Source organism: Sminthopsis crassicaudata, chromosome 5 (genome assembly GCF_048593235.1).
Source record: "Sminthopsis crassicaudata isolate SCR6 chromosome 5, ASM4859323v1, whole genome shotgun sequence".
In the NCBI taxonomy this organism is placed as follows: domain Eukaryota; kingdom Metazoa; phylum Chordata; class Mammalia; order Dasyuromorphia; family Dasyuridae; genus Sminthopsis; species Sminthopsis crassicaudata.
Window position 1 is genome coordinate 127,737,514 of NC_133621.1, and position 22,670 is coordinate 127,760,183.

The 22,670-nt window shown below is 35.7% G+C and overlaps 1 protein-coding gene across 10 annotated transcripts in view; it reads left to right on the top strand.

Moving 5' to 3' along the window:
• Positions 1–7,996: 7,996 nt before the first annotated feature.
• The window catches only part of ANKRD26 (ankyrin repeat domain containing 26), an 89,784-nt gene continuing 75,110 nt past the window's right edge, over positions 7,997–22,670 (top strand). For 3 of the 10 annotated variants that reach the window (XM_074268186.1, XM_074268188.1, XM_074268187.1), the window contains exons 1-6: positions 8,003–9,031; positions 16,860–16,974; positions 17,133–17,306; positions 17,833–17,939; positions 20,752–20,889; positions 21,847–21,977. In XM_074268186.1, coding sequence (XP_074124287.1) covers positions 8,799–9,031; positions 16,860–16,974; positions 17,133–17,306; positions 17,833–17,939; positions 20,752–20,889; positions 21,847–21,977 — 898 coding nt within the window. In that variant the 5' untranslated portion in view covers positions 8,003–8,798. Of the gene's footprint in view, positions 9,032–16,859; positions 16,975–17,132; positions 17,307–17,832; positions 17,940–20,751; positions 20,890–21,846; positions 21,978–22,670 lie in introns of all 10 variants that reach the window. The other 7 variants (XM_074268181.1, XM_074268180.1, XM_074268182.1 and 4 more) reach the window with 4 other exon arrangements.

Below are 22,670 nucleotides of genomic sequence, written 5' to 3' on the forward strand. Positions count from 1 at the left end.
ATTAATTATCAATGCAGAATCTTATCTACGGCCGCTGTCTCGTGCTGCCTCTATGCAATCCCTTCCCACACATTGCCTCTTAAAATTCCCTCTACAAAAATGAACAGAGAAAGACGCGCTCCTTGATTTTTAGAATCAAGAAGAAGCAAACAGCCTGACTGCTTAGATGCAGTTAGATGAGGCATGGGACAAAAAATAATTAAAGCCCATATCAAGCCAACAGATTCAGGAGTATATGCTTCACAATTACATAAACTCTGTAAAAAGAATGGAGTGGATCTTAACTTAAAAGCATGCAGAGCCTGGATAGAAAAAATAGAGCTCTGTGTCTGTCTGTGTATGTCTGCTTTGAATTTTTTGTTCTGTGTTAAAAGTTAGCAAGCTCATAAGAGATAAGAATTCAGCCTCTGTGTTACAGGCTTAGAAAAATAACAGGCTGAATTGTGGAAATTGAAATTCATTCAGAATAGTAATTCTTTCATAGTGGTTCAAAATGTATTGGTCTTAAAAATTGTTTGTGATTTTAAACTTTTTAACCTGTTGTACCAATTTGTAAGTAAAATAAAAGAAAAAACTTGACTATTTTAAACTGGTGGGAAAGTTTTCTCTGAAAAGCAGATTTTCAAAGCCTGCTAAAGGGGAGTAACGGCATTACAATCTTATCTGCTTAATACCGCCTGGGAAGCTTCTTACTAGTGGCCTTGAAGCACTCAGGCAGAAGAAAAAAAAAAAAAAACTATTTGGTTTGCTTCTGAAACATTGGGTAATTTGTTATCATTATGGGTTATGAATCTTAAAGTTTAAAGTTTTAAAAAAAGGTGATTAAAGAAAAGGGACAAGGGAGATTGATTTACAAAAGCAATTAATAGTTTAAATGTAGCATCTAGTCAGACGAGTTTTGGTTTGGAAGTGTTAGGTTTAAGCAAGTAGGCATTGGGAGGAGAGAAACAGAGAGATGGGACAGGAGAATAAAGGTGATTTAAGAAGGATTTATTAGTGGGAGCAAATGATTTCAAGAAGAAATCAGTGGGGAAAAGAAGGAACTTGTTGGAAAAGGTAATCACGGAGAGATGACTGTGAGACGGGATGTATTTTTGCAGGGGGAGAGCAGCAATAGGAAGCTGCAGCTGTTTCTGGTTGAAGAAAGCAAACTGATTTAAAGGGATTCAAAATTCTTCCTTGTATCCAATATTTGAAACCAAGGATTTGTTTTTAAGGAAATATGTTATGTCTTTACTTTAACATCTGAAAACTTTACAACTAAACAGGCTTATTGCTCAGACTCCTCCCTTAGGGTTTCAACAGTACATGAGTTCTAGCTTGGAGACGGGGTCCTGGTTAGGACATGGAAGGAGGACAAGCTGACCCTGAGCTGGAAAGGACTGTTCCAGATCCAGATACAGCAGTGCTACATAGGAAAGAGAGTGGACTCTGAGGGTGTGGACTTCCCAACTGAATGCAGAGAACAAGCTGAGACAAACATTGAAAAGCAACTGATGAACTGTGCATATAAAATCTTGATAGCAGTATTGAAACCTCACTATTAGATAAAATATCTATTACTGACACCTCCCCCTCCTACAAAATATCCTCCATCAATCATAAGAGTTCCTAAAACTTGTACCAATAATGTAACTTTTCCTCCTCTGACATATTGTGTTAGAAAGAAAAGAACCTGGTATGACACTTTATTTGGTGGTGCTGGAACTGGTTTGGATATAGTTAATTCAATAGACCTTGAGAACTTGGCCAGCAGACTGCGCAGTGCTGGACAAGATGTTTCTCAAGCTTTGACTGTAAATGCTCAATAGTTGCCCACGACAATCCTACTCCACCAAAATACATTAAAATATCAAGGCCAATTTCTACAGATTTTTAATGATAGTATTATTACTAGTTTGGGTTTTACTGGAAATATTAGTAAATTATTTAAGTGGACCAAATGCTCTTTACAAAATATGTATACCTAGATACAAAAAGAAAGTGCTCAGAGATTGTTGCAATGTGGGATTATATGTTTAATTTACTAGAAGCATGGAAGAAACAATGATCTGAAAATGCTATGTGTACTTCTTTTTGGTGTACTGGAACTATTGTGTATTGTCAAGTTAAGATATGGGCTGTTATGTATTAATTTCATGTGTTACCTTTTGTCTTACCTAATTACTTTGCTTTACTTCATATATATGGATATCCTAAACAGATCTTAAGTTATGAAGAAACTATTAGAGTCTAATCAGCGCGCATTAAATGAACATCAAATACAGACTCTTATAGCTGCAGGACAACTTATCGAGGCCTCTCATTTAGTAACATTGGATACTAACCACCATTGGTATGATTTCTTATTTAGATCAGGTAGCGCTACCATTTATTTTAATAGTTTAGCTATACCCATAGTATTATTATTACTCTTTCTAGTTATATTATGTATGTGTAATTGTCTTATGTATTGGAAAATGAAATTAATTTACTCTAATTTCACCCCACTAGCTCAGTCCTCTTATTATTTTCGTGATCTTAAGGCCAAATGATTAAGAAATTTAAAATTTCATATTAGGATTATAAGCTCACTCAAATCTAACAGGCCTCAGCTTCCAAATTATGGGAACTTGACCGTTCCATGAACTCTGTATATTTTTGACACTAGATGATAGGAACTAGCCATTCCTAGAGATGTTTGTGCTCCAGAGAAGAGTGGCTCCCTCCCTGGGCATAGACAATTAATAAAGAACTGTCAAGATACAGACGATAAGGAACGAGTCAACTAGGGAAGCCCTTCCGTACCCCGCACCTGCACAGATGTATGTGCCAAACCCTTAAATAATTTTTTGGTAAAAATCCTTCTTTGTCTATAGACATGATAAGAAAACTAACTAGAATGAAACGAGACAGTTCTTTTGATACAGCTATATCATTGGTTAATTTGGCTCTTAATGTGATAGAGGAAATGCAAATATATAAAATACAACAGGAGGTAGCTTTTTTAGCTGCGAGTCTACCACAATTTATGATAAAAAACAATGCTGCTTGGCGGCATCAAGAAAGTTTGGATCGGATAATGTTAAATAGAATCTCACAGTTATCTGATGTAATGCAAATTGTTGTACATCAATAGGCATTGGCCTTTACTCTCACAAAAATCTTTTTTCCCACCTTTGATAAGAGAGAAGGCAAAATGATATTCATAAGAATTAGTCCCTCAAATTCTAACCTCTAATTGGCTGATAAGCCTTTATAAAAGGCCAGGCTTTCTCATACTCTTGCTAGGGAGAGAAATACGGAGATGGAGATGCAAAACTCATAATGCACTGGCTGTTCCCTGAAAGGCAGAAAGGTACTGACCTCAGCAACACACGAGCACCAGAAGATCATCAGGACTGTATGCTTGATACCCGTCTCAAATCGGCCCGCAATACATATGGTCATTAGGAATTCTGCCTACCATAGAATAGACAGGACCACCTATGACTCAACGGCCTAACAAAGACAGACAAACTCAACAAAAATTGGTGTTCCCCATAGCTGTTGGTTGCAGTGGACCATCTGACCCTAGGGATAGAAGCCTCTGCTAATTCTCCGTTCTGTTCAGTGCTCTCCTCCCTATGCATAGAATTGAGAAAAACCATAACAACAGGATTATAATAATTAAAATTTCAAATTGGCTAGACGTGATTCTTCTGAGTCAAAATGCCTTCCCTCCTATTTTCTAATTAGAGAAGGGGGACATGCTGGAGCCTCTGCCCCACACCCCAAATACCAAGAACTGATAAGCAATACAGTGAAGCATGAGAACATCCTGCCTTGAAGGTCATAAAGCCCAGGTGTTAACAATAAAACATTCTTTCTTAGCCTGAGAACATCCTGCCATAAAATATCACAAGGTCACACATATCTACCACCAGATGTTCCTTAACCACCACCCCTAGTCACGTAGTCACAGAACTGTTTTTTCAAACCTATACTCTGGAAACATATATAAGCCTTGTACTTTCCTCCAATAAATGAGCTATTCTGCTTTGCACAGAGTTGTCTCCACCTCTTGCTTTCTTCACCCATTCCCAGGTTGTTGCCTTACTACCTTTGCTTACAGGTTGACACGCGGCTTCAGACCCCCTTAGTTCGAGACCCGCAGGTCGGGTCAGTACAAGGTATGTTGTGTTGGCCAATCAGGAAAACCTGAGTTCAAATACAAATTTAGATATTCTCTGTGTGACAACAGGCAAGTCACCCAACCTTTCTCAGTGTTAGTTATTTCATCTATAAAAATGGAGATAATAACACCTACTTCAGCACCAGGCTATTTTAAGTATTAAATGATATTTACATATACAAAGTAATTTAAGATCTATATAAATGCTCATAATTTTTATAGGAATCTTCTCAGCAAGATTTTACTCATTTGTTTACTGATAAAACTTACAGATATTTATGAACTGTGTTTTTCTTTTTCCAATCATGAATATTAATAGTATTTTTATTTTACCAAATAAAAAATGAACTTCCTTAACTTCTCCCAGCTACACAGAAGCCCAGTCAGTAATACTTTCTCTCCATTTGGGATAATATCTAGCATAGTAGCTAGAGAAGCATAGTTTAACTGAGATTCCAAGTACTAATAATTTGGACTAAAGCCAGGCTTTCACTTACCATTGTAGTTTGTCAGTTTCCACACTAAGCTTGGAAGCTTGACTTCTCAATACAGGAATTAGGCTAACCAATATAATTGTTGCCTCCCTAACTTCAGGGACAATTCTATAATTGTTATGTATGGTTTCCTCAAAAAAATGAAAAGTTGCATTTTTTTTTTTAAGATGTAACAGGCAGCTTTATTCCTAAACAGAAAAGAAAATGCTAAGTAATAATTGTAAAATGATTAGATGAAAATCCATTAATTTATTAGTATGAGATACTTTAGTAAGCTAATATTCAGTTTTTGCAGTGCTGCTAATTAGTTCGGTACAGTTCACCTTTACTACATATGAAAATTTAATTCTCAATAGAATTTTCTTTCTGATTTCAGTCTCTCTCTTTCTCTGCCTGTTTTTCTTTCTCTCTGCCCTTCCCATGAACACTATTCCCATGGTACCAGCTTTATGCTGTAATTATAAACACCCTTGGCATAAATTCTTGCTTCTATTATATACTCTAGGATCTCACAATATTATCAAGGTCATTGCTAAAGGAAATAAATACATAAGAAAATAAAAAGAAATCTAGCGGCCCTGGAAGAAATCTAACTAGTTGAGTTTATGCTTAGATTCTCCATATGGGAAGTCCCTCAGTAACTTTACAAAAATCTTCTATGAAAAATCTCTCCAATATTTATAATTATCACCATCGCTAACATTTATATAGTGCTTACTATATTCCAGACCCTGTACTTCATAAATATTATCTGACTTGAAACTCACAACAGTCCTAGCAGGTGGGTGCTATTATTAGCTCCATTTTAAAGATGAGGAAACTGAGGCAAACAGAAATGAGTTGTTCAGGCTCACATAGCTAGTATGCATCTCAGGCTGAGTTTGAATTAAGGCCTTCATTTCCTGTTCTGCACTCAAGCCACAGAGCCTCCTAATTACCCTACAAATGCAAAGATTTCCAAAATTATGTCAAAGTCTCCTATCAAGTAAAATGACTATTTAGATACCCTTTGGCTAAAGTCACAAAGACTCTCAACCTGCACAATTTTTGTACTTTACCCACCATCATTTTAATCAGGTTTCAATTCTAGGAGATGTCTGATTTTCAAACAGCAGAAGAAAGCTATGAAATTGGAATATATTTGAACATCCATTGGCTGCTCACCCTAGCTCAATTTCACAAGGAAAATGGCTGTTATATTGTTTAGGGGAATTAGGATTTCCTCATCAAACAATAGAACAGGCTGTTTTATTTCCATATAGAGAGAGCAATAATGAGCATAACAGAATCAGAGTATGCATTAAAAGAATAACTTAAATAGAATTTGGAAACAACTTGTAGCCAACTTGTAACTTTTAGTTATCTGGCAGGAGGCTAAGAGAAAGCAGTGTGTGTGTGTTGTCCCCAAGGCAGCGATTTTTCATTGGTTCATCTTTCTCAAATGCCAACTCTTCCCCTTTTTTCTAGCATGCTGCTACTATCACAAGTTACCACTTTAGTAGATATTACAGCCACAGCTACCGTGGCCTTCCAGGACCTCATGATTTTCTGAAACTTACAAGATCACCTGGGCTCAATCAACTTAAGATTTCAGCTTAGTCACCTGATGACTTTGGAAGAGCTTCCATCATCCCTTTATTCTACTCTCCCATGAAGCTTTGAAGAGACCTCATGATATGAAGCCATAAAGGAAAAGGAACACTGTGAAGTGGAGGTGGACCAGGGGTTTGAAGCAACCCACTGGTTTTTTGAGCCAGAACTGTCCATTTACAGAAAAGTCCTGATTAGTACATATAATGATTTCCATGAAGTTATCCCAAGTATTTATACTTTTTGAAGATATGATTATGTGAAATATAGCAGTTTGTTCTAGCTCAATTCAAATATGTAGTACAAATCCAAATAAAGTGACCAATACACAAGATTCATTATTTTCATTAATTGAAAACTATCTAAATTCTGGCTTAAAAACCAATGGAAAGTTATTGACAAAATCTATATAGTCTCAAAAACAGATGGGGAACAAGACTCATTACATATGTGTCCCATAATTGGAAAAACCAATGAAAAACTTCATAACATATAAGTTTATTAGATATGGTATCCAAAGAATTAGGTTTGAATCTAGTCCCTGTCATTAATAAGCTGTGTCCCTAGCCATGAAATATAGAAAATTGTACTTAAATTGCCTGTTTGTTGTAAAATTTTAGATAAAGTATAGAAAATGATATATGAAAGATATGCTACTAAGTACATGGGAGTTATTAATATCACCAATAATAGTTATAAGAGGAATCATTTGTCCATTTTCATGTTTTTCTTTAAAAATTCATAAAAATGTTTTTCAACTTCCACAAATTTCATATTAGGTTTCAACCAAATATCTGTAATTAAGTCATGAAATTTTAATTGAGGATTTTTCTATTTGATTTGATTAATATTCTACTTGATTCTATTTGATTAATAAACTTAATTTTCATCTTTACTCTTCACATACATTGACCTTCTCCCTAATAAGTATATATATTTTCAAATTATTATGTAATTCATTACTAATTTTCTGTCCACAAATTATATGAAATATATATTATGTATATAATCATGGAGTCTGTTGCTTATTCAATAGGATTTCTAAATAGCCATGCATTCGTCCAAATATATTTAAAGAAATAGATCATGGTGCTAGACAGAAGAAAATTACAGAACATCACATGCCATTTATTCTACAGGATATCAAGTATGGCATATATAATAGAATCTATCCCTTGAAAAGATATTGACAGGTCAAGGCACAAGTACAACCAACAACATGTGAACACCTTATATATTCACTGTCACAGGCAGTGCACTTTGGAGTCCAAAAAAACCTAGGAGAAAGAAAAGGAGGGGGAGAAGCAGAGGAAGGAGAAGGAAAAAAAAGGAGGGAGGGAAAAGGAAGAAGGAAAAGGAAAGGAGAAATGAGAAGGGGAAGGGAGAAGGGGGAAAGGAGAAAATGAAAGGAAAAAAAAAGCAGGGAAAGAGGAGGAAAAGAACAAGCAGTAGCAGCAACAGCTGGTGTCAAGATGGGTATGCATCCTTTCTGTATTCTCAAGATCCTGGAGTTGAAAAAAACAAATCAATGTGAGGTAGTAGTGAAAAGGATACATTTCACATCTTGAATGGAAAGTAGAAGAGAAAAGGGGGGGAGGGAGAGTGAGGCTGCAAGCCAATTAGATCAGGGTTTCTCAAACTACAGCCTTACTCTCCCCCCCCCCCCCCATGAATCCGCTGAGCCCATTAAAATGGACTGAGGGGCGGAGACAGAGTGAGAGTTTTTGTTTTTACTATAGTCCTGCCTCCAACAGTCTGAGGGACAGTGATCTGGCCCCCTATTTGACATTGAATTAATAATAATCTATACTGTTCCCCTTTGCAGAAATTTCCTTATGGTTTAGGATTTGTCCCAGGGGGATCTATTAGCCTCCCCCACCCCGCCCAGGGCCTCGTTTTCAGTCTAGGTGCCTTTGTCTTCATCGTATTATTAATAACCACAAGGGACTTGGGAGATTATCTAGTCAAAGCTCTTCGTTTTACATGAAAAGAAGCCGAAGTTCGGGAAGGAAGTGATTCGTCCAGCGTTACAGAAGAAAGCATCAAGAGCTGCTCCCGAAATTCGAACCCGACTCCTTCCAATCCAGATCCAGCGCGCTAGCCATCAGCTTTCCTCCAAGAGCGATTCCATCTCCAGTCCGCCCCCACGCGTCGGGTTTCAGGGCGATAATCGAAAGAACCTACGGTTCTGGAAGCAATCCGCCTGCAGCTCCCCCACCTCGGGATTTGGATCTCTGGCCTATCCCGGGAAAAGGATTACCGAGCCCGCACATGCGCACTCACCCTTGCGTGACTTTACCTTGGGGCCCATCCCCGTGACCGCGTATCTTACTGACGCGTGCGCAGTTCCGTTCCCTCCCGGCGTTGCTAGGGTTGCAGCCGGCTCTAGGTTTCAATTGGTTATAACTGCTGCGCGCTCACGTTCTCTGAACCTCTGGACTCTGGTTATTGAAATTTCCCCCTTTAATTCTGGAGTGGAACGTAGGCCTCGGAGCAGGCTGAGGGGCCAGGAAAGGACTCCCCCGCGAGTTCTAACCACGGCCCTGAAGGCTGCCCCCAGGATGAAAAAGATTTTCAGTTTCGGCAGCAAGAAAGGGCAGTCCCCATCTCGCTCCTTCCCCATCCCGCGCAGGGACTGCGGGGTCTCAGAGTCCGACACCAACGCAGGATATCTTATCCGGGACAAGGACCTCGGGAAGCTCCACAAAGCTGCCTCGGTCGGGGATGTGGCGAAGGTCCAGCAGCTGCTGCTGCTGGGGAAGCACGACGTGAACGATTTGGATAAAGTGAAGCGGTAAGAGCAGGAGTTGGGGGAGGGGAGAGAGAAGGTAAGCCCCCCATGCAGGAGCTTAAGATGCCCCTCCATCCCTCCACGTGGGTCCGTCCTCCCCCCCTTACCCTTCTCTCCCCATCTCCCCTCTTCCTCTCCCTCTCCCTCTCCCCAGGTAACCCTTGGAAAAGCAATTCCCCTCAGCACCCTGGTCAGTCAGGATTTGCCTCCTGGAGATAGGGTAGCAAGCCCCTGCATGTCCATTTTTAATGAATGGAAGACTCCATCATTTTACTTTTAGCCAGGGGTCCAACGAACTTACTCATAATCCGTAGCGACGTGGGAGCAAATACTATTCTGCTGAAATGTTGGAGTAACCGTGACGACATTTGGGAAGTTTTCTTGGAAAAGTTGCTGGAATGGTTTACCATTTTCTTTTACAGCTCATTTTTACAGCTAAGAAAACTGAGGCAAACAGGGTGAAGCGACACGCCCAGAGTCAAACAAGTGTAAATATCTGAGGTCAGATTTGAACTCAGAAAAATGAGTCTGCGGTCTGCAAATGAAATATGGACCGGATATGGGAAGTGTGAAAGTATCAAGGAGGAAAATCAATTACTGCTTTTATTAAGTATTTACTATATGTATCAGGCACCTGACTAACAGCAACAGTTACAGAGAAATGGGGAGCAAGGATTGACACTGTGTTCTAGGAGGTTAGATAGGGAACTAAATCTGCAAGGGTGACTGAGGAGAGGATCAGATGCATAGAAGGAGAACCAGGAGAGAGCAGTGTTACAAAACTTGGATAAAAGGGAATATCAAGGAGGAAAAGGTTTTCAAAGATTTCAAAAAGGTAAAGAAGAGTGATTAAAGAGAAATGACCATTAGATTTGAAAATTAAGTGATCAGTAGTATCTTTGGAGAGTTTAGAAGCCAAACTATAGAGTGTTGAAAGAAAATGACAAAATAAGTGGAGACACTTTTTTTGTCCACAGCCCTCTCGTGACATTTAGCTACAAAAGACAGGAGAAATGTGAGGTGATAGTGGGGATGGATTGACCAAGTGAAAGTTCTCTGGAGAATGGAAAAGACATGAGCATGTTGTTAAGCAAGAAGGGAAATAGCTAGTATGGAGAGAGAGAGAGAAGTAAAGTGAGAATAGTAATAAGAAAAGGGGCAATCTGTTGTGGAGATAAGAAGGTACTATCAGTTCCTAAATATAGAGACATTTTGAGTGGCAAGGGGAAAGGCCACCTCTTTATGTGAGATAGGTAAAGAAAAAGATAATGGCAGAAGGCATTTAGATAATATTAAGTGAGGAGGGGAGAAGAGGGAGATCTCAGATTCTTAACTCAGTGCAGAAGTTCACATAGTTTAAGGAGGGATGAAAAGGTTTGGAAGAGCTGCTGTGGTAAATGGCATTGTGAATTATTTAGGAAGATAAAGCCTTGCATCAGTGAGAACCCAGTTGAGGTTATATAACATAAATTCGTATTAGACCTAGTAAGCACAATTGTATGATTTTTCTCCACCTTTTTTTTAGTATGTGCATGAGCAAAGGCAGAAGATGGCAGGAGTGATTCAAGGCTGAGGTTTAGTAGGACATAGCTGGCAATATGATAATGTCATATTGGTCACTGGACTCAAGGGAAAACATTGTAGAATTGAACAAACCTATTGAATGGTTCATCAAGGAGTCAAGATGGGAAATGGAGGAGAGTGTATCTAGTACAGGAGTGATAGCCTTGGATTGGAGATCATGGTCTACATAAAAAACAGTTTAGGCTTTCAAGGCAAAAGAAGAGGTGAAATGACAATAGATCGTGATCAGATAAGAGAAACTAAGTATTTGTAACTATGGATGTGCTACATTTGTGTGTGATCAAAGATATAATTATCTTTGTATCTGGCTGAAATAGGATGAAGATTCAGATTAGTGGTCCTCAAACTTTTAAAATAGGGGCCAGTTCACTGTCCCTCAGACTGTTGGAGGGCCGGACTATAGTAAAAACAAAACCTCACACTCTGTCTCCGCCCCTCAGCCCATTTGCCATAACCCAGCAAGCTGCATAACTGTCCTCAGCAGGCCACATCTGGCCCACGGCCGTAGTTTGAGGATCCTGATTTAGATCATATGAAATGAGGAGGTTGAGGAACTATGAAGTGAGGGTATTAGAAGGAATATTAGCATGTATGTGGAAGTATAATGCTTTGGAAAGGAGAGAGTGTAAAATAATGGGTGAAAAGAATTATGTATAAACAAGGTACATACAAGCTGAGGTAAGAGTACCAGAGGGAAGGCACTAATTTTAAGGGAAATGGAAAAAGGCTTCTTGTAGAAGGCAGTCCCTGCAAGAAGGCGGGAGAGGAAGTGAGGAGCACTCCAGGCATAAGGAGAGCCAGTGGAGACACTTAGTCAGGAGATGGAGTGCTGTATGTGAACAGCAGTCAGTCAAGAAATATTTAAGTGTCTACTATGTAACTGACACTGAGCTAAGAGCTGGGTATACAAAGAATGCTAAAAGACAGTCCCTGCTGTGAAGGCACTCACATTCCAAAGGGGAAGACAACATGAAAACAGCTAAGTACAAACATGATACTACAAATAGGTTAAACTAGAAATAATCAGAGGAGGAAGACATCAGCATTAAGAGGATTGGGAAAAGCTTCTTGTAGAAAGTAGGATTCAGCAAGTCAGGTAGGGCAATAGATGAGAGGAGAGGAGAGAGAATTCCATATGTAGGGGAACATTTAGTGAAGATGGCTGGAGTCAGGAGATGGTAATGTCTTGTACTAAGATCAGCAATCAATGTTTACTTCATGCATACTATCTCATACCAAATTATTGGTAGCAATAGGCTAATCTATTGTACCTAATATAGAGTGGAAAGAGACCCTATTAATCATAGAAAATGCAACTCATCTACAATTTTCCCAGTCTCTTATATCTACAGCCCTACCATATGACATATCTTCAAAGGGATATCTTCTCTTCTATTCATTTTCTTTTAAATAATTCTAATAAGAACTGCCTGCTCCAATCAGATCCTAAGTTCTTGAAAACAAGTCATTTATCTATATTTTCAATTTAAAATAAACATTTAAAATATGACTTCCTTATAAAAACAGGTTAAAAAAACAGATAATGAAGTTATGACTATAATGTAAGGAGATTGATTTTTCATATGTAGTTTATACAATCAGCTTCATACTGTCTCAGCATACTAATATAGTTGCCCAATTAAATGTGTATAATAAAGTTTCTCATGGAATGTAGACTGGATGTGTGGTTTCATTGATAATAAGGAATCCCTTTAGCACTGCAGGTCAGTTTCTTCTCCACCACTTAAATTTCAGAAAATTGCTTAAATCAGTGAGAAGTTAAATGACTTTACCCAATCTCATATACAGCCAGTATGTGTCAGAGCTAGGACTTGAAAGAAGTAATTTTTTTTTAATTATAACTTTTTATTGACAGAACATATGCATGGGTAATTTTTTACAACATTATACTTTGGACTCACTTCTGTTCCAACTTTTCCCTTTCTTCTCTCCACCCCCTCCCCTAAATGGCAGGCAATCTTATACATGTTAAATATGTTATAGTATGTCCTAGACTATACAATATATGTGTGCAGATCCATACAGTTCTCTTGTTGCACAAGAAGAATTGGATTCAGAAGGTAAAAATAACCTGGGAAGAGAAACAAAAATGCAAGTAGTCCACATTTATTTCCCTTCTCTGGGTGTAGCCGATTCTGTCCATCACTGATCAATTGGAACTGAATTAGATCTTCTCTTTGTTGAAGATATCCACTTTCATCAGAATGTATTCTCATACAGTATTGTTGTTGAGGTATATAATGATCTCCTAGTTCTGCTCATTTCATTCAGCATCAGTTCATGTAAGTCTTTTCAAGTCTTTCTATATTCACCCTGCTGGTCATTTCTTATAGAACAGTAATATTCCATAACGTTCATATACCACAATTTACCCAACCATTCTCCAACTGAGGAGCATCCATTCATTTTCCAGTCTCTAGCCATTACAAAAAGGGCTGCCACAAACATTTTTGCACTTTCCCTTCTTTAGTATTTCCTTGGGATATAAGCCCAGTAGTAGCACTGTTGAATCAAAGGGTATGCACAGGTTTGATAACATTTTGGGCATAATTGCAAATTGCTCTCCAGTTGGTTAGATTTGTTCACAACTCCACCAACAATTCATCAGTGTCCCAGTTTTCCCGCATACCCTCCAACATTCATCACTATCTTTTCCTGTCATCTTAGCCAATCTGACAGGTGTGTAGTGATATCTCAGAGTTGTCTTAATTTGCATTTCTGTGATCAATAGTAATTTCTACTCATATGAGTAGAAATAGTTTCAAATTCATTATCTGAAAATTGTCTGTTCATATCTTTTGACCATTTATCAGTTGGAGAATGGCTTGATTGAAACAAGTAATTTCCAGACTTCCAAGATGACTTTTTAATCCACCATACTGTCCTGTATCTCTTGAGTTTATTAAATAATATATATTAATAGGACCTTTAAACATGAGGTACAGAAATTGTACATAGGGAAGTTAAATTTCATATTTTTAAAAAGACAGGTTTGTTTTATTTTGGTTGTTAAATACTGAAAAATCATTGGAATCCTGACTGGAAGTTTGATGGTACATTATTTACTTGTCCAGACTGAATTTTATATCAATAATTGGTGAAAATATACAAGTGATTATATGTGTTGTTAAAAATAATGTTAAAAAACTTATTTTTATGTTGTTTCCAATATCATTCATTCATTAGCTTTGAAAAATAAAAGTGGCAAGCTATATTTTGAGTATTTTTTAATATTTTTACTTATCCTAAAATCCAAAAAAAATAAAAGCATAGTCATGTTACTTGTGTACATACTTTTTATACATCTGTGTACCTGACTTAACATTTGCAGAGTAAAAGTAGGAGTATATAAGTGAGAACAGCCCCGTAGGGTAAAAAACACTGAAATGACTGAAACCAAAGGCTTTCCTGGTTGGTTGATTATCTTTACTGATTTTCTTCTAATGGATATGATGTGATTTACAGATTAATTAGGTTCAGAGCATGTATAGATATAGATATCTTGTTCATAGGATTATTTTTTATTAAACTTTTGTTTAATATTTTTATTTTACCAAGTTAAATATAAAACAATTTTTTACATTTGTTTTTAAATTTTTGAGTTCCAGATTCTCTCCCTTCCTGTCCACCAGTCCCCCATTGAAAAGGTACACGTGAAGTTATACAAAACTTTTCCTTGAAAGTCATGCTGGGAAAGAAAGTGTTGTTCTCCCCCCCAAAAAAAATTCAAGAAAAATAATAGTTTAAAAAATATCCTTTGATCTGTATACATACACAATCACTTCTTTCTCTAGGTATGGAAAACATTTTTAGTCTTAAGTCCTTCAGAATAATCCTGGATCATTGCATTGCTTAGAATAGCAAAGTCATTTACAGCTAATCATCCTACAACATTGCTATTACTTTGTATACAGTTTATTTCACTTTGCTTGAGTTCACTGAAGACTTTCCAGGTATTTTTGGAAGCTATTGATATGATTATTAAAAATTCCACTTAAATATAATAATGATAATGGATATGAGTGTAGGTAACCATTGGCTTAAAATACAAATATTTTCTAAAATTCAAAGAAAAACAAAATCCTACAGCCATGATAGTTAAAAAACTATTAGTCCCTATTCAAAATTGAGATACTTTTAAATGTGTTCATTAGCTATCAGAGAATTCTTGTTAGTTGAGTATAAACAATATGTCAACTATTTAGTGATCCACTAGTTTTAATATATAGACATCCCCAGAATGATGAGCATTGAATGTAGAAACCACATGTAAACTCATTCAAAGACTCTTCTCTCCCCTTTATATTTATGATTATATTCTCCCCTAAAATACACAGTGACTGCATTGCTCTCCCACTATGGTGCCACTCAACCAGCATTATGGCTGACCCAACATCTTTCTCTTTCAATCTCTTTTCCCCTAATGTGAGCATTTTATGCTGCTTTGCTTCCTTCTTTTCTGCTTTATTTCACTATTCATAACTTAATTTCCTACTTAAGCAATTTCACTAATGTACCTTAATACATTTTTAATAGCTTTCCCTTTCTCTGGCAATTCTTTCCCAGTAATATTGTTCCTGTTTCCATTTTATTTTCCTTATCTCTTTCCTGACCAAAAAAAGCCTAATTTAATCATAGCTGATAAACATAAGATACACCTGAATTAAGAAAGAGAACATAAATGTAAACTGAATTAAAAAATCTGAAATATTTCTAAATTCCTTTCCTTTTCTTATTAAACTTTTTTTAAGCATTAGCAGTTATTTTTAAGAGATGCAATAATCTTATTGCATTTTTCTGTTTTATTTAATTACTAATTTGATTAATTGGTAAAAGAATTAAATTCGAACTCACTTTCTTAATGTATGACCCTGACCAAATTTGTTTCTGAGTTTCCTCAACTATGAAATGAGAACAATAATAGCACTTCCTTCTTAGGATTTGTAATAATATCAAATGAGATAATATTTGTAAAAGTGCTGAATAGTGTCTGAGACAGAGAGGACACATAATAGTTGCTAGTTTTCTTCCTTTTCAGGCTATTTGTGAGCATATCACCATTACACCTGAGAGAATGAGGGAAGAAAAAAATCTCTTCCCCTCTTACCTGCCTTAGAGACACTAGAAGAAAGCATAAGGAAAAAGGAGAGTCCCAAAAACAAACAAAAAAAAAAAAAAAAAAAGAAAGAAAAATATACATATGATTATTTATTTACATATTCATTACTTCAGCAATATATGATTTTGTTGTTATGAACATTTCCTCCAACAATACATAACGTGACCTCTTTACAACTTGATAGAGGGTCAGCTAGGGGCAACTCTGTGGTTCACTGGGTAGAATGCTAGATTTGGAGTCAGGAAGACTCATCTTCGTTAGTTTAAATCTGGCCTTAGATACTAGCCATGTGACTCTGGGCAAATCACTGAATCCTGTTTGTCTCAGTTTAACTCATCTATAAAATGAGCAGCAGAAAGAAAGACAAAGCAATCCCATATCCTTGTCAAGAAAACCCAACATAGGGTCACAAAGAGTCAAGCAGGACTGAAATGACTAAATTGCAAAGATTGTCTTTGAGATTCATTATCAATAAAAAAATTCTTCCTTCTTTGGCAAGCTGGTAATATCTTTATGACTTTAGTTAGGTTGGTCTTGGACAACTGACATACTAGGCTCTTACTTCAAACCTTTCCAGCGTGGCAAAACTACCAATTGGCATACCCTGCAGGAATAGCCTTTAGCAACACAGAACCACTTCAACTGTACAATGCATATTTGCAATAAGGCATTAATGGAGAATAAGTGCACATGTGCTTATATAAATATACAATATTCAAATGTGTAATTTTTTTTCTTAGGCAGTTGCTTTACAAACTAGTTTGTAATTGTCGATATTCTTAGTGGAAAAAAGTTATTAGATTTAACAACCAAGCCTGGTGATGCACATCAGCAATCCTATATACTAGTGAGGTCTAAGGCTGGCAGTTGTATAAGGAGAGGTGAGCCAGTTGAGATCAGAAACTGAGCAAAGTTTCCATGCCAGTCTGTAATGAAATATAAATCTACCTGCTGGATTTTTTTTTCAGTCCTGGCAGTTTAAGAAATATTTATAGTTTAGCCATAAGAATAATAATGCATATTTTATTAAAAATTATACTAACAATGGTACAGTTTTGTTTATTATAGTACATTGTCAAACAATTACATTGCTTTCTCATTCCATAGGACTCCTCTCCATCTGGCCTGTGCAAAAGGATATCCAGATGTTGTGTCTCTCTTAGTACAGAGAAAATGCAAACTAAACTTGTGTGATAATGACAACCGAACACCTTTAATTAAGGTACTTATTAGTTAAATATGCTGGTCAATGAAATGCATTTTGATTTCTCTCCTTGACTAAGAAAATATGCTTACTAACTTTTTTTATATGCCACTAATGACACTTTAATATACTAAATTTTATATTTAGAGTACTATCTCTTTGTATTATACTTTCAGGCGGTACAGTGTCAGCAGGAGGAATGTGCAACAATCCTGCTAGAACATGGTGCAGACTCTAATCTTGTGGACTCGAACAACAACACTGCACTTCACTATGCTGCCTCTGGTCAGAACAAAGCCATAGCAGCACAGCTGCTTAAACATAAAGGTGATATTGAAGCAAAAAACAAGGTAGAAGCTCACCTCTTGTATAATAAAAGTAGTTTATGAACTAAAATGTATAATCAGATAATGTTCTATTCACGTATTTCATAATTTATAATTCATATATTTATAGAAGCTTTTCTTTAATGAAAAAAACTTAAAATCATTCTGTAGCAAAAATCTATTGTCCTTTGGAATGTCCTAATGCAGGTTGGAGAGGTAAGAAAGAAAGAAAAGGGGCAGAACTCAGGAAGATATTTCATTCACCTTGGAACTCCAATTGAGGAAACTCCCTCTACTGATTTAGACCAGTATAATTTAATCTTACAGTAGGAATTCTTAATCTGGGTCCATTAACTTTAAAAAGACAACAATAGCTTTTTATTTATTTCAGTGTAATAGGCTTTGTATTCTGTATATTTAGGCATTTAAAAACATTCTAGAAAGGGGTCATTGGCAAATTCATAAGATATTCACAAAATGTCTTAAGCTGAATTGAAATATAAATAGAATTCTTGCATAGTATAACAATATCTTTATTATGATTTTGCAGGAAGGCTATACACCACTTTTGCTTGCAGTTACTGAAAATAACCATGACATGGTAGATTTTTTCTTAAAGAATGGAGCAAATGTGAATGCCTCGGATAAGTCTAAAAGGTACAGTAATTAAAGCTAACAATAAAAAAGGCAGAGTTTCCACAGGAATAATAATTTAAATTGTGGACATTTAGTTAATAATGATAATTGAAATTGATTATCATTGCAAAAGGATGAAATATATCCCCCTATATAAATTATGAAAGGAAAAATTATTATTTATGACTATAACAGCTCATGGCTTTGATATTACTTATTACATTAAAGTCATTATTACCTGTATCTATTTGTATTCATTCATTGTTCATATTTCCATGGCCTTTGGTACTATCTACAATTTTGATTCTTCTGAGCTTGGTGTTTATAAAATGAGCTTTTGTGGCAGTGGAATCATTGGAAGTGCTATGTAGTTTCTCAAATGAGATAGTTATATCTGCTTTTCCCAGTAATTTTGTTGTTCTTCAATGACCTTGGAGGCATTGTGCATGTTTATATATAAACAGATTAAGCACATCTACAAAGATATAGATAGACTAACTTCGTGGGGCTGCCCATTAAACAACACAGAATTACTTCTCATCTACTTTTGCAGGTTGGATTCTTAGACCAATCTCTTTTTACTAAGTTGGGATTTCAACATGGAGCATTTTTCATGTTCTATGACTTGATGCAGATAGCACAATACCCAAAATGGTAGCATTTGTAAATACAATCTCTATTCTATTTGGACTTTATAAAGGACAGCCTACATAGCACTGGTAAACACCTTAGGTGAGCATGTGCTTCACTATTTACATCTATCTTAATGCTACTAATTACAGAACAAAGTTATTCCTTTCGATGGCATGTGCCATAGAATCTTGTATGATTTTAACATTTGCATGGGAGAAACTTGCTTGATATCACAAAAAATTTTTTTCAACAAGCCAACCCCAGACATAGAACTGACATTATCTAGTAGACAAAAATGACTGGCTGTTAGGTTCTTACTAAGTGCTAACGAGATAATGAGATATTAGGTTTTTACTAAGTGCTAAGTCGATACTTAACAATTTTCTAGTTCCGGCCTTTCCTGGCAGTTTGACTTGTGAATTCCTGGGGAAGAGCTTGCATGCTTAGGAGGAGCAAGTTCATTGGTTGAAGTATATTACACATTACAACTGGTTATCAGTTAGATGTCTACATTCCATTCAAATCATAGACTAGCCAGAGTGAAGGTCAAAATTATATAAATGAGAAGTAAGAATAAAGATGAAAAGTAGACAGTGGTTCTAACTGTCATAGCCTATTGTGATTAAACAATCTCTTAGCTCCCTAAAATGGGAAATGGACATATCAGTCATACAATTAACAAGCATATAGTAAGCATTGCTGTATGCTAAGGATTGTGCTAGACAGTGTGTGTGTGTGTGTGTGTGTGTGTGTGTGTGTGTGTGTATGATTTCTCAGAAGTTTGTTTAATATAAAACAGTTGTCCAAAAATGGAGGCCAAAATTGTGCAGAAATTGTACTTGGGAAATATCGCCTTGGGAAAAATAGTCTCTACCAAAAAGAGAACTATTTTACTAAGATTAACTCAAGCTTAGAATATAACAAAAATAATCAAGAAATAAGAAAATACTAGATGGAGATTAATATTTCTTCACAAAACAATGAAAAGCAATTGAGGAAAGAATAGGTCCGTAGGTTGTTTGACATGAATCCTAAGCCAGATTTTCTTCAAATATTTCTGAATGACTTCTAGGTTTCAAGATAGTAGAGTTAGCAGGAAATTGTTGTAACTCTTTTGTATTCACCTCCAAACCACCATAAAATAGCTACAATAAAATTGCTTCCAAAACAAATCCTGACCCAGTAGAATCATCAAAAAGAAAGAGTGAAGAAACTTGGAAGATCAGCAGGAAATGTCTTCGGTAAAAGTAGAGCATAGTCCAAGATAAGAAGCAAGCTAGCAGCTTTAGCTCTACCCCAGAAAACTAGCTATAGACCTTGAACACCAGTATGGTGCAGTAAGCAGATGCCAGCACTAGGATCCCCACATAACTCATTATAGTCAGGAGAACAGGCAGACTCCAGCTTTGAGAATTGCCACATGCTTCAGCACAGAACCATGTGAACAGGCAAGTACTCCCATCCTGGGAGCAGAGCTGAAATTTTAAAGAAATTATAAAGGGCAAATTAAAGATGAGCAAAAAAAAAAAAAAAAAAATCCAAAACAAAAAAGAAAAAGAATCTGGTGACAGGAAAGATCAAGACAAACTCAGAAGAGGATGGCAATGTCAAAATATATATGGGCAAAACCTCAAGGAAAAATTCTCATTTTCCCCAATTTTTCATTGATGTATTCGTGTTCAGAGATGTATTAAGATATACAATATCTTGTTCTGGTTTCATTTTTGACACCCTAGGGTCACTTCCACATTATGATGGGGCATTAGAGTAGGATTTTAGTGGAATAAATTGCTAAGATTATTTTTAATACTTTTCAAAGAACCTCCACTTTACTTTGAAGGTGAGTAAACAAGTGGAAACTTTTTTTAGGGTCCCTAGCTGAAAGTCTTAAACTGTTTCACACAAATGGCTTTGACATACTCCCTTCTTGTTTATTATAAAGCCTAAAATTTGTCAACCCTTGCTAAAAATCTAAGGGGACAAAAAAATAAAGCTCTCTTTTCTATCTTTCTTTCTGGTCTTTATTGCCATTTTTAATGTTGCACATGAGCAATTAAAATACTCCTATCCATCCCTATGTGTTCATAATCCACAATGCTTATTAACACTAATATCCTCTTTTTGTAGACTATTAGGAAAAATCTGCTTAAATGTGATTTGTTTAAACTTTTAAATATGAATTGTTTCTTTGTTATTCTAGAACAGCCCTCATGATTGCTGTCAGTAGTGAACCAACTGGCATAGTCAGTCTTCTTCTTGGATATGAGGTTGATCTCTCTTGTCAAGATATATATGGTTGGACAGTTGAGCAGTATGCTAAACTCAGTGGATATCCTATGTAAGTATTAATATCATTCTAATTATCTTTATATAATTGCATCTAAAAGAATTTTCCTCCATACAACTGAGAATGATGTGGCTTTCTAAAGTAATCATCCAACAAGCATACTTAAGTATGCTTCAGTAGGATACTTCAGTAGGATAAAAGTAAGAAATGTATTACAAGGTAGAATCATATTATCTGAGATCAGAATTTTCAGAAATAGTTAATGATGATAATAGCTTCCATTTTTATAGTTTTATTAGTTTATATTGGTATAGTTCATAGTTGGTTATTATTGTATATTTTTATAATTTGTAAGGTTTTCCAGTTTTTTTACATACATATTTACATATTTGATCTTCACAAAAGTTCTATAATTTAATAAGGTCTGATTTAAATGAGGTAATAGTTTTTTGTTTGTTTTTATTTTTGTTTTTTAACTGTGCTTACCCCCCCCCCCCCAATTATAATAGACGTAAAGTTAGTTTTAGGGAAAATTGCATTATGTCTTGGATGCCTTCACATGAGTGAAAACTCAAAAGAATCATAAATGCTAATAGTCAATATTAGAATTTATAGAGAGGCAGTTTAGTACAGACGAAAGAGTACTCATTTTAAAGTCAGAGGACCTAGGGAGGAATCATTCTTCTCTCACTATATTTATATATATATATATATATATATATACACACACACACACACATATGTATATAGCGTTGGACAACTGTAACCTTTTCTGTGATTCAGACAGAGATTAAAATTAGTGACCTGAATGAACTTTTTAAATTCTAAAGCTACATATGATACTGTGTCTCTGAAGACAAGCATATTACATTCAGATTGAATGGTTACAATAAAAAATTTTGTTGATAATCTGATTATTTATGATTTGAGATACACAGACTTGGTGCATGCAATTTTTATCTTCCTTAGTGTAGAATTATTACATTTTATATTTTATTTTATATACAGTCATCGCCAACTAATTAATCAATATGAAATACAGAGGGAACGTAATCAGCACCTTTCACCCCAGATCAGCTGTTCACAGAGGGTTTCTGGTACTGGCTTTATTTTGGGTGGACCTGCCCTGGACAAAGAAGGTAGGGCTGACAAAAGAAATCGTTAATTTAAAAAAAATAATGATACAGCAATCTTAAAATTCATATGTAGTCTATTTTTGTTATTTTATGTAGTCTATATTTGCTATTTTTTAAGAGATAATAACTGGTTTCTTTTTGGTTAGTTATTTAATTATCTTTGTAGGTCTACTATCCTGAAACTGAAAAAAAAAAAAAAAAAAAAAAACTAGTCTCAAGACCTTTTATTATTATCTACTTTATGAAATAGAAAAAAAATTTTAGATGGGCTATAATAGCAATTTTCTGATTTCTGTATTTTTCCAAATATGCTTATATGCTTAAGTAAATAATAGAAAAACTCTTAACACTTTAAAAATGTATTATGTTTAGAATTATTACTTGTTTCTGATTTTTAAATATGGGAAAAAATAAAACATATAATAGCCTATACAAGTATAACATGTTCACACATGCACACACACACACACATACATACATACATACATAAACAGGTAGATTGATCTGATATATGATATATAAAGATTGAACAGTAAAACAGCAGGAGAGAAGAGTCCTCATTCAATTTTTGGAACTCCATGTAAATCACTTATCCAAACTTGGGAAATACATTTTAAATGTTTCCAAAAATTTTAAATGTTCATAAAGCTTTCTCTTTACATAGTGAGAATAATAAAGTCATAGGAATTAATGGGA